We start from the raw sequence: 12,985 nt of genomic DNA on the forward strand, positions 1-12,985 counted from the left end.
GCTCAAATAGATGTAATTTATTGGCCCCAAGAGGGGCTGGCATCTTTTTGTGCACGAAGCAAAATATTCCCACCTGACCAATAAAATACCGAACCGTGATAAATTTATTCGAATGCCACCATTTTAAATTCAAACTTAAGCCTCAATGCACGCAATTCATCACGTGTTGGTTTACCCTACAGCCATATTTCTCTGTGCTTAAACGTGGTATACTATGAAGGTCTCCCATTAATCCCCACTGACAACCCCAAATAGAGTTTTTCAAGGACTCTGGTACAAAAATAATCCCTTAGATTTTCCTCCCGGATCCTCACATGGGACAAGGACCCACCTTGCTCAAATTGGGGTGCAGCAAGTGGGAGCCCCAGGAGCTCATGCTCGCCTGGGAGGAGGAGGCAAGGCCCACTGAGGGGTCAACTTTGTCTCTTTTATGAGGTGTTTGAGGGGCATTTTCCCTTCCTACAGAGCAGAACTGAACATTTAGGAAGTGCCTTAAGGAGAAAAGTCCCCAAAGTTTACATCTGGGGCCTTTGAACAGTTTTCTTAGCTTTCAATTTGGCCAACGAGCCTGGATCAGATCCCACCCGCCTCTGTCACTCTTTCCTTTGCAGATGTAAAAGACTGTCAGGTTTTGACCTGCTTCAAAAGCAGGATTAATACCGCTAGCTAACTCCATTTTGTAATAATAACATGGGATAATTTCTTATTTCTCTGTATGTCTTAGTCTTCAGACACAAAAATCTCTCCACTCGTTGATGTGATGATTTGTTACCTGCCACTGCTTGTAGTTGAGAAAAAAATGTAGTTTCATATTAAAAATACTTGTGCCAAGAACATAAAAAGGGCTTCAGTGTTCATAAAGAAGAATTAAATTTTAGAAATAAACATGAAATCTGTGTCCCCGGAAAACGTGCTTGTTTTCTTTGGACAAGGCCTTGAAAGTGCAAAGAGCAGCGGAAGAAGAGAAATTTCTTTCACTGAGTCTCGTTTAGTTATACAGCCCTGAAAGTTGAGAATGATGGCACTCAGACACAAAATATCACACATTACCATTAATTCTGCAAATTAGAAAAGAAAGAAAAGAATTAGAAAGAAAAGCTTTGTGTGAAGGAAGAAATATGGGTGCACCAGGGAGTTTGCCATGAACACAAGCAGTGCTCCTGATGCACGCAGGGCCTGCAGCGAGCGGTGGACATCGGGTTCAAGGCAAAGCAAAAAGTTTCCTCAGAACAAGGACTTGTCCCTGCTTCCCCTAATCAAAGGAGAAGCCACCTATTAGTACCCAAATGAGGGCTGTTGGCACAAAGTACATAAAAATGTCCTTTCCCAGCTATGCCTCACTGAGGCCTGCTCGCGGCGTAGCCTCGGGGAAGCATTTTGGGTCAGCGCCTCTTTTGGCTGGGGCCGGTCCAATTTGCCTTACAAAAACCCAATTTCCCATTTCCAGTTTTCATTCAGGGGAACTCATTCTGCTGGCAGCAGCAGACTGATGCCCCTGCCACACAAAAACCTGTTTACTGTGGTGGGTTTCCTCCGAGGTTTAACTTCTTGCTCAGGAAGCGATTAAATCGCTTCTCTAGGTGCCTCTTTGATAGCAAACCTTACGTAATAAAACTCTAACTTGTCAGTAGGAGCCCCTCTAATGACACATCCATAAAACCCAGACCAAAACGCTTGCAACAAGGTCTCCCTGCCTCTTGCTGCCCAGGCTGGGAGGTTTCTAAATGCCATCGAACAACCAGATGCTGGCTGCAATCTTTCCAGGCCCACGAGGGATATGAAGCAGAGTGAGAATAGTCATGGAAATCCACTTGTTGAGGACTTAGGGCTCAGCACTGATGTGTTTTGAGGTTGTTCATGTCCCTTTTGGTGTTACCTAGCAGCATTTCGGATAGCTTTAAAGGCTGGTTGTGTCCTGCGATTACTTTAATACTAAGCCACGATGCCTGTGAGGGGCAGGGCACTGGGGGATAGCTGGTGCTGGCACTTCTGGCGTAGAGCAACCAGCTGGGAAACAGCAGCAGGAACTGGGTGCGATGGGCGATGGGGTGCAGAAACAAATCCCAAACCCAGCTGCTCATTACGGCTGGAAAATAGCTTGTGAAATGACCCAGCTGGAAGGGCGTCTTGGAAGCCCATCACAGGCAGCTTGGGGACATGGAAAGCTCTGGGCAGCCCACCCAGTCCTGCGGAGCTGCCACTGCAGCTGCTTTAGCACTCTGCATGCTGGTGACAGTAAAAAGCCAAGGCCTGAAGGTTTTTTTGTCTAGCCAGTATGGGGCCAGTTCCTAAGAGTGAGAAAGTGTCTACCTACAGAGCTGTTTGCATGGTGGTACTGTGTCTTTCTGTGCAAGATTTCCTCTCTGGTGGTGTCTTCCCCACACTGACACAACCCCTGTGGCATCCAGAACGTACCCAAATATTCACTTTAAATTGCCCCCAAGCTGCAAACTGCATTTACACAAGGCTCAGGAGGCAGCAATGAAGCAGGGAAGGATCCAGCAGAGGCAGGGGGCTGTGGCATTGCCCTGCGGTGTGGGCACCGATGCCCGGTGCTTGCTAGGCAATGGACCAGACCAAGAGAGGGAAATTGTATCAAAACTTTATTTATTAAACAAAAAAATGCACCATTGGAATAACATTTCTATAAAAAATGAATTATGAGACTGTTCTACAGTGCATTACAAAACCCCCTTTTTCTTCATGTAGTAGTATACAAGATTGTGTGTAGAAACAGTCTTTTTTTTTAAACCGTAAGCAAGTTCCCTTTCTCATAGAACAAGATTTACACTTAAATATTGCAGTCACTATTCTAATTTGGTTAACAATGCTAGAGTCTGACAATTTAAAGAAACTGTTTATCGGCTCAAAATGCCATCTTTAGGCCTTTTGTAACAACAAGAGTTTTTCTTCTCTCTCTTTTTTTTTTTTTTTTTTTTTTTTTTTAAACTAAGGCTAGTTAAAGCTGTAGTATTACCCATTTCTATCAGAGAAACAAATCACTAGTTTGCTAAGAAGTTTTGAATTACCTTGCGAAGCCCTTTAAACGGCGAGTTTCACCAGTGTCAGAGCATTTAATTAGCAGGCTGGGCTTCCCAGCTAATTAACTTAGGAGTTCGGGTGTGCATGACAGCCACGGTGACGATGCTCAACCCTCCCGATGGCTCCGGCTCGGGGTGAGCGACGCGGTGCCAGAGCCCGGCACGCGGGGCCGTGGGCACACTGCAGCTTTAACAGCCTGCTTTAGGTTTTCCAGCCAGGTATCCCTCGTCCCATAAATTATCCCAAAGCAAACATTCGAAATAATAAATTAAATATTACTTATAAAAAGGTCCGCCCTCCCTCCCACCCCCTCCCCGCCCCAAACCGCCCCGTCCCCAACGTGGTGGCAACTCGCAAATGTAGGAATCGCCAGGTCTATTTTACAATAATAAAAACAGCATTGTTCCTTCTGCCGGCCTTGCTTCCTCGCACCTCCGAGGACGTCTACAGCATACGGCGGAGCCCGTGGGCTTGTGCCACCTTGCGACGTGTGGGCTGTGTCATGTTCTCCAGCCAACAAAGATCAGGATGAGGATGCGTTCGATGCTTTTTTTTTTTTTTTTTTGCCGAGAAGTTGAAAAAAAACAGGTTGTGGAACCTCCGGGAATCCAGTTCGACACCAGGACACTTAGTAGCTAATGGGGAAACGAAGATGAAGGGAAAAGCTGAAGGGAAAAGCGATCGCTGATCACCAATGAAGTGGCTTTGATTGCTTAAAAATGAGAAAAAATAAATAACGAAGCTTGGTTCCTCCAGTTTCCAAGGTATCCATTCCAGGAATGAGATCGAGGGGTTGCAGCTCGGCCACCTTCTGCTTGCCATTCGCCCTGCTTGCAGAGCTCTTCCCTTCCCTGCACCTATTTGTGGATTTAATGCCCAACTGGGTGATGCTGCTGGCTTTGACCCTACCAACACCTGCACTTTTTGTACCAAGGGTGCTTCTAAATGCCCCTGGGGTAAAGCCCAAGCCGTGCGCTTGGTCCCTGAGAAGGGACAACCGATGGCCAGCCCCGAATCATGATGTAACCAACGTGACACGCAAGAAATCAGCCTTCCCCTGCCAAAAAAATAAACAGCTTCACAAAGGGGCTGAAACTTCTCAACCAGAAGTGAACACCGAAGCAGTTGGCAGACAAATACATGGAGCTGGGGAGCCCTGAGCCTTTGGAGCCATTGATATTGCTCCAAGTTTTAGGTCTAGGAGGACCAAAATAATAAAAATAAATAAATCTTTTTTGCCTGCTAACTCATTTGTTTTTCACCTGTTCACGGCAGCCCCATTGCACTAATTAGCTAATGATCTCCCCTGCTCCCGTTGAGCTTCATGAGGCTGTCAAGCCTCGCCAGATTTCTCATTGCATTGCTCCGGGAGTGGCCACGGCTGAGACAGTCCCGGGCTGTAAGGATTCTGACAGCTGAGGAACGTGTCGAAAGCCAAAGCCGAGCTCACTGCAAATAAACAGAGCATCAGCAAAATACAACGCAAGAGTTTTGTGTTAAAGCACTCATTTGGGGCTTGCAAGTAACATAGTTCACATGTAGGATGAGGTGCTTGCTAATGAGCTTTTCAGCCCTTAGGCATCCTATGAAAATCAGCCTAAAAATCATCTTCAAAAATGCTTGGGACCATCTCCAAGGCTCCTTGGGGTGACTACCACCCACCTTTAGGGTCATGGAGCTCAGGGGAGGTCAAGGGCTCCGCTGAAACAGGCAAAGAAAAACACAATTTCTGAACGTTGATGTTCGTATATGGGAGAATTTAGTTTTACTGAGATATGCGGAACTTAATTTGAAATTTCTTGCTCATTTATTCAAAAAAAAATGAGGGGAGAGGAGTTGTTGGGCCTTACTCGGGCTGAGCTGATCGGGTTGTCCCTTCCCAGGGGCGGCGCACACGAAGACCACTTTTGGCACGGAGTTTATTGATTTAAACGGGCCAAGTCTGGAAATCGATATGCTTCGAACCGTCAGCAGCTCCAGATCAACCTGCAGACTTTGAGGGGCTTTGGTGCCGATGCCTGAACTAAACAGAAAGGATGATCGATACCAAAGCGTTCAAAGAAAGCGCCTGGACACCGCAAGGGTTGTGTCCAAAGCAAACCAAACCCGGTTTGCAAACCTGATGGTGGCTCACCAGGCAGTTTGGGGTTGTTAGACACCAAACTTGGGGATTAATGCCCCATGATTTAAGTCCTGGGGGCTGTTTCTGCTCCCAGATAGCCCGCTGCAAGCCCAGGGTAGCTGGTATTTTCTAAAGGATCAGGGAGAGTCAGATCCAGCCTCATGTTCCCACTTCAGACAACGTCAATCTCTGCAAATATCGAAGGGGAGCTACTCAAAAGCCGCATGAAGCCCTCTTTTCTCTGAGTTAAAACGGAGGTAGTGGTTTCGTAGGTCCCAACAGCTGAGCTGGGTTTTCAGCACTGAAAATTTGTGCCGTTTCTTTTCACTCCAGTCTTTTTGGCAACAAATCTCAGAGCTGGAAAGCTCAGCTGCCCGTACGAACGGGATTTCCCTACTCCCCAGAAAGATTTCCTTAAAATCTTAGCAAATTGAATAACAAGGCGTTTTTAAGGAGCTTTTTGTCACAAACACAACTGGAGTTCCTAATGAAGCATTCGAATTCCTCCTTGACATCTGATTTTCCTTTACAGCACGGGGCCGTAGAAAATAATCTGAATTATTACTTCTGTTGCAGTGCCATTTTACTCAAAATATTTTATTCGGAGATTCACATTTAATTACCCACCTAATAAAAGGAGCTATTAGGTTGTAAAGATCCTATCCTTTCCATGCTCTTTTAAAATTATGACCCACTCAAGCTTGAAATCAAAGGCAGAGCTGAATGGAATAATTCATCTGAAACCCTCTTATTGGGTTTTGCAGCCTCCTAACTGATAAATATGCAAATCGGCTCCCTTTTGGTGATTCAGCTGCATAAACAGGGATTAGCTCTGAATGCAGCCGAAAATTTTGCAAGAAAATGTGTGTGCACACAAAATTTACTCCATTCAGCCCGTTGTCAATAAGCAGCTCAAGAAGCACGGGGACCAGAGGGAGAGGGGATCGCCGAAGACTTCCCCGTGGCCTGCTGCTCACCGCTCCTCGCTTGCTTTGCTCCCGGAGCCCGTCTCAAGCAGGAAAGGTGGTTTTGGGGAAAGCTTCCCAATTCCTCGGGCGATTTCCAAAGGCTTGCTAACGTGGCTGCATTTTTCCAGCAGCTCGTGCAGGACGAGGGGCCGCAGTGACAAAATAAATGAGCGTGTTTTGCCTTCTCGTTCGTGCTGTTGGGAAAAGCTCCGAGGTTTTGGCGTGGTGGCGTGGTCATTTGCTGCGGGTCTTTCTGGAGTCAGTAATTACGCAGGAAAAACAGACGAGTGACCTACGACGCTGCCTGCTTCATGGCACGGTCTACGCTTCAAACCAGACTGGCGTGAGGTAAGACTAGAGCTATACGAAAAAGCTACGGACCTCTACGGAGTAAAACAGGAGTTAGTCAGGACAACTTGGGCTCTACAAAGACTAGGATATCAAAACGAGTGATCCAGTGGCATCAGCGGTGATGGCCTCGTTCGTCTTGCCACGCTTTCATCACGTCAAGATGCCAGCTCTACAGTTCTGTAACACTTCCATCACTATCCTTTTTTATTTTTTATTTTTTCTTCTTCTTCTTCTTTTTATCTTTCCTCCGAGGACTTTGCAGGAACCTTCCTGGCGCTGAAGGAGTGGTAACCGGGCAGGCGACGACGTTATGGGGTCATGTAGGCGGGTGGTGTGCGTGAAATCCTGGTATGCTGCAGTGCTCCTGGATCGTTACCTGTCCCCTCGCCAGCTCCTAGAAGGCTGAGCCTGTGATAGCGTTGAGCTGCTTCATCAGCCCCTCCAAACTGGCCATCTGTTCGCTCAGATCGTCCTGTTCGTAAACCTGCAGGTGCACAAACACACAAAAATAAGCGGGAGTGATACACAACATATATTTAGAATATTGTTGTTTGTTTTTTTTTTCCCTTATTCCTTTTTTTTTTTGCACCGTTTCGTCTCCTGGATCACGCGAGACCTTTCTCTCGGAGAGCCCTAATAGGAGCGAAAAGATTATTCTAATTTCCCCATCTTTTCCGTTTCACTTATCTGCTTCTTCGGGGTTATTTTTTTCTCTCCATTATCGCTATTACTGTATCCTCCTTCTTCCTGCCAAAATTATTTCCTCCCCTTATCGCCGTTCTCCCCCCTTTCCCTCTCCTATCTCCAGCAGCTCAGGAGAGGCTGTGCGAGCTGTCCCGTGGCTGCTATTAGCAGGGAATTTAAGCGCTTCTCCCCTTTATCACATGCCCAAAGTCCATTAAAGTCCCCGAAAAAAAAGTTTTACTGGCTCGCCACAACTTTTTACAGCCCTCCTAATAGCTCTCCGCTGCAGCCTGCTGCCCGAGGTGAATTTTTCACTATCAGTGAAAAATTAACGTGTGGATAGGGGATTAGGGAAGACATGGTGATGAGCTTGGCCATCAGGCTGGCTCTCCAAGGTGCTGCTTACGTTTGAGGAGTCTTCCGTCTGCTTGTGGCCTTCCTCTGACACCTCCGGGGCCGTGGGCACCGAGACGGGCAGCAGGGGGGACCTCGCTTTCCCTGCCAAGCCGAGGGATGCTGTTTTAACCTGAGCCTTGGGAAGGTTAGGCCCTGAAAGGAGGAAAAAAAAAGGCACCTTAAGAAGATATCTCTATGAAAAAGGGGACAATTTTTGCTTCGAAATCCCTCGGGACAAGCGCCGGCCTCCAGGCGGGTCACGGAGCAAGCCTGAAAAAAAAATGTAGTTCATCTCTCCTTGAAAAAAAAGTTTTTTACTGACTTTTTATTCCAGCTCGGGAGGAGAAAAAGAAAAATCAAAAGAGATTTTTTACTGACAGGAAGGGATTCCTCAAGTCACCTTGCAAAACCCAAGTGAGATGGGGTATTCAAACAACGCATCGTGGATTTAAGGCTGAATATGGGGACATTTCAAGCATGCCTGCTCCTCCTAAAGTTATGGCTTAAAAGAAGGAACAAAAAAATCATAAATAACAAACCCTAATATGACAGCTTTTTTCTTAATATCTCCTCCACCGTGATCTTCAGCCAGTTCCCTGTCCTTTTTCTATTGAACTCTCTTGTGTTCTATTTCTTTGCCCTTTTTCTGTTGTATTCTGTTTGTAAATGAATATTTCCTTAATTTATTTATGAAATATTGCCATTTTTCTCTTGCTGTGGCCAGTTCAGCTGGCTCTGGAAGCACCCAGCCGCCGTACAACACCGAACCACCTTCCCCTCAATCCCAAATTGAAAAACCCGTTCCTTTTCCCTTCCTCCTGCCTGATGAGCTCTGTTTTCTTATAGATCGTTAACAGGTCATTAAAGCAAAGCTTCTGAGCCAGGACTGGAGCTACCTGGAGAATTCCCCCAGCAGGTGGAGGCTGTGGATGGAGCAGCGTTGGGCTCCCCAGATCCCAACAAATCACCGCGGCCGTGACAGCCTTCTGCTCCTTCCAGCCCAAGTATGTAGCCAGGAGACAAGAGCTGTAGATTAATCTGCCTCTGTTTCAAATAATTGTGTTTTTCTTAATTAGTTTAAGGCAGCCAAAGCCCCGTGGAGCAGAAGAGAGGGCCAAATGCCTCCCTAAATCGAGCTGCCGGCGGCATGTTCATGAAGAGAGAGCCCCAGCAAACAAGGGCAGGAACACGGAGGGACTCACAAACCATTTCTTTCAGGCTGAGAATCTCCGATAATTTCATAGCTGGAGCTAGGGAAGTGTGAAAGCTTAATATGAGCTAAAAGAGATCACCACCGAGATACACTCACCTCTTCCAGCTCCAGTTTAATCGCTAAAAAAAAAAAAAAAACAAACACGTAATAGCTGGCCCTTCAAACTTCTCTATCTCCGAGTAAGCAGGGAAGAAGCAGCTATCCCCAGAGATTCAATCTCCTAAGTGATGCACATTCAAATCAGTTTTTTTAAAGGAATGTTTCTCACCTCTATTTCTTAATAAAAAGGCTTATTTCCAAGGTATGGTATCCATCTCCATCCTTTTTGCCCTCTTAATGCCCTGTTACCTCCAATATATATATCTTTATATACATATAAATAAATAAATAGGCTTTTCTGATGCTTCCCGTCGCAGCCTGCTTGGTTTTCATGGGCTCATGGAGAAGCAAATATTTGCTGTGACGGCGAGGAGCTCAAGTGAAATGCAGCCTGCCTTTCAATCGTACTCCTGTAAATCCTGCGGTAAAAGCCACGTTTCTCATACGCGACTCATTATTTGCAGTAATTGGACTTAAAGACCCTCTTTTTCTGCACAAAGGCAGATGTTCTCTCCTGGATCTTGCTAATGAGAAGCCATAAGAATGATGAATACGTTCAGTTTGGGCGTCTCTTTGCCCTTTAGCTCGCGAAAGCAACAGGTGAATCGTGATGTTTGTCACTAAAATGACGCAGGGACGATTTGCCTTGTGCGGAGCCGGGTAGTTCAAGTTCTCCAGCAAGTGTTTTACAGCAGTGTTTCTAATTCATAATTAGAAGAGTCAGCCCCAAAGAGGCAGTTTGTTAAACCTATTTATTTGTGCACGTCAGGCCAAGAGGTACGACGATGGACATGAAGTAAAACCAAGAGAGCATCCATCCTCTCGATAGCGATACCTTGGGAGGGCTGCTTGGCATTCCCTCAATGAGAGGTTAGGAAAATGAAGATGAATGCAGAACTCGAAAGGAGCTATTTTATGGAGAAATGGCAAGAAATTGGGCATGATGGAAAAGGGTTGGAGTTAAAGATGAGTGCTGGTAGAGTTCCTCAAGATGATAGAGTTCAAAATGACTTCTGGTGAGGTTCCTCAAGATCTTCATTTAGGAGCAAAACTTGTTTATGCATTTTATGTATATTTTATGTACCAAAACTTAGTTTTGGTACATAAAATGGGCGTGTGATTATGATATCTATTACTATAGAAGGTCAGAAATACAGCTGGAGCTGTAATAACACAAGGAGAACTGCACAGACCTTTCTGCCAAGCTTCTGCTCTGGTGACCTTCCCCAGCAAGGGGCCTGGATGAATTGTCTTTCAGAAGATCCCCTCGCTCTTTTTTGGCTGCACAGTGAGCTTCCAAGGCTGGCACGGAGCAGCCACCCATTCATTAGGAGCCTAAAATTATCTGAGAACGAGTCATCTCTCTGAAAGAGAAGAATGGGGAAGCTTTGCTGCAAATTCTGCTGCTTCTGATAGCAGGAAATGAGGGAAGAGAAAAGCCTGCACAGCTCTCAACACAAGCTTGCAAGTGCCTCGGAGAAACCAACTGTGATCTTCAGAGGTATGAGAGAAGAAAATTTGGGTAGAAACAGGGTAAATAGCAATGCCATCCTACAAAGTGTTGTCAAACTGGTTGTTTTTATTGCTCTAGGTTTTTCAGCAAAGCAAACAGTGTTTTGGGTCAGGCAAGGTCTTTGCCTGAGATCTGGAGATCTGCAGCTGAAGATCACTTGGTCTGCAGAGGCAGCTGAAAATGGAGCGTAGCAGAGATTTCTTTTGGTATCTCACGGCAATTTTTCTCTGCGCACTGACCCCTTTCTGTGTGGCTCTGCACTCCTGTCAATCCTTAATGCCCTTTGTCCTCGTGAGTCTTCCATCCCAAATGCCAAACTCTTATCAGCCGCCAGCACAACAACAGGGATTTCAAAGTGGCCAAAAGGAAAGGAGAGACGAAAACCTCTTTTTCAGCTCTTGATCACAGCGAGCCTTTGTTTCTCTCTCGGCCAGCACGCCTGAACTCCATCTTCCAGAAGAGGAGCCCCACGAGGCTGAGCATCCTGGAGGCAGCCGAGGTCTCTGAGTCTTACTGGAAATCCCAAAGTGTGTGGGTTTTGTGCGTGTGTGCAAAAACTGACTCCTGAGCATAGCGGAAATTTCCTATTTCGTGGAAAGCTTTCTGAGCTTGGTTCGCCAGTGGTTTCCAGACTGCCTAAACTTTCTGCTCCTGCTCACGTTTTTATTTATAAGGAGGAGCCACTTTTCAGTGGGCTATTCAACAGATGGCTTAAATACCTTTTGCAAATACCTCCAAATCCTGTTATAGTCTTTTTCTACCCTGCTGTTGTCCATCCTGGATATATATTGGGGTGCAGATAGGACTTTAATTTCGTAAGAACTGAGGATTTTTGGAGAACGAAGAGATCCAAGATGTGTCCTGTACAATGGGACCATAAAAGTCCAAAATCAGAAATCAGGAGGGTAAGGTCAGACATGTAATTAAATAAGGATAATCTTTTCTTGCTCCCACGTTTCATACCTTTACCACTTTTTTTTTTTTTTTTTTTTTCTAACCAGCACCTTTCCACCTATAAAAAAGTGTCAGTTTAAATGACTTAGAAGTTGAAACATAAAGATGAGACCAATAGATATAACGGGGCTTGCTTGTTTCTCCGTGACTGAGTGCTCCCATTTAAGTAACACGGCGCCTCTCAGGAGAACAGAGTACGTAACCGTATGAAAAATACGAAGCCTTTGCTGTTTTACATTATAGCTGGGGAAAAAAAAATATATTTTTCATCGTGAAATTGCGTTTCTGCAAATGACTTTTGAGGTGATAATCAATAGAGGCTCGGCTCATTCCGCAAGGGAAATTGTTCTAAAAAGAGACAAAGTTTAATTTAGGCATCTCTGAGAGTCGGAGAAATAAAGCGAAAGGGGAAATAAAACACAGAAAGAGAAAGGAGTCATTTAATCACTCGCAAAAATACAGTACCGAGCAAGTACGGGGACTGCCTACTGGGGAGGTTTTTGAAGTAGCACTGATGAATTTCACACCTTTTTACGTGCCAGGGCTTCAAAACAGGTACATAAACTGTGACTGTGGAAAGGGCATTTCAAGACAAAACCAACACAGGCGGCTCAGATACGTGGAAACACGGCAGGGATTTGGTATAGCGCTCTTTTGTCTTCTCAAATGCTCTTCGTGGTTGTTTTTTTTAAAATCTATTTGCTAGAAATAATAACAGGATAAGTAACTTTTAGGGTAAAACTGACCTGTTGGCTGGAAGAAGTATTCTTTCAGGATTTACATTATTTTTTTTTTATTTTATTTTTATTTTTTTTTAGGGAATTCAGTGCTGTGTTCCATTGAAATGGGTCATTTCTACCAAAGGGGAACCAGTTCGCTTACCCAGACCAGCACCTCCGTCCTGACTTCACTTTACACCTTCCAGTTGCCCTGTCAATTTTAATGAGACAACTCAGGTGGCTGGAGTTATCCCTGTGCTAATTAAACTTCACTGCACCGGGGCCAGGTTCCTCTAATAGACAGGGCTGACCCTTTTATGACACTTCTTTGTCACTTGAATGGAGAAAGCTTGTTTTCATGGAAAACAACACGGAGGACAAAGCATTCGAGAATCGAAGGGGTGGGAGGTAAAGGCTGAAGGAATAAAAGAGTGATTTGCTTTTGAATCTGGAATTTTGAATCAGCATTATTCCTATATTCACTTTTCTAGGGATAACTGTAACTTCAGTATCTGTGAGGCCCCAAACACTTGCTTTGTGAGGTTATCATGGCCCAGGATTCACTGCTCGTATACAAATATACCCTTTTTCCCTCTTGATTTCATCACTTACTTGACTGTTACCTAATATTAGCCAAACGGGCTTTGCAAATCTTCAGTTTTATCTTGTTTGCTCACCCGCACACGGAAAGGATTTGCAGGACCGTCCAGGCAATATTTAGTTTCTGCTTTTTGCACAGGCATGTTGCCCGCCACGGCTTTCCCCCTCTCTTCACTTTTCCTCCCCAAACATCTGACATTGAGAACACAAGATTTTTTATTCTTTTTTTCCCGAGGAAGCAAAGACAAAGTGATAAGATGAGAATTTGGATTTCCAGCTACGCATTTTTTTTTTGGGAAGTAGCAATAGAAAAAAAAAAAAAAA

The 12,985-nt window shown here is 45.1% G+C and overlaps 1 protein-coding gene across 1 annotated transcript in view; it reads right to left on the reverse strand.

Moving 5' to 3' along the window:
- Nucleotides 1–3,589: 3,589 nt before the first annotated feature.
- DCC (DCC netrin 1 receptor) overlaps nucleotides 3,590–12,985 on the reverse strand; it is a 360,844-nt gene continuing 351,448 nt past the window's right edge. Inside the window, exons 28-29 of the mRNA XM_032206156.1 lie at nucleotides 7,574–7,716; nucleotides 3,590–6,967 (exon numbers count right to left, since the gene is read on the reverse strand). Of these exons, the coding sequence (XP_032062047.1) occupies nucleotides 6,878–6,967; nucleotides 7,574–7,716 (233 nt within the window). The 3' untranslated portion in view covers nucleotides 3,590–6,877. The remainder of the gene's footprint in view (nucleotides 6,968–7,573; nucleotides 7,717–12,985) is intronic.

This window comes from Aythya fuligula, chromosome Z (assembly GCF_009819795.1).
Source record: "Aythya fuligula isolate bAytFul2 chromosome Z, bAytFul2.pri, whole genome shotgun sequence".
NCBI classification, from domain to species: domain Eukaryota; kingdom Metazoa; phylum Chordata; class Aves; order Anseriformes; family Anatidae; genus Aythya; species Aythya fuligula.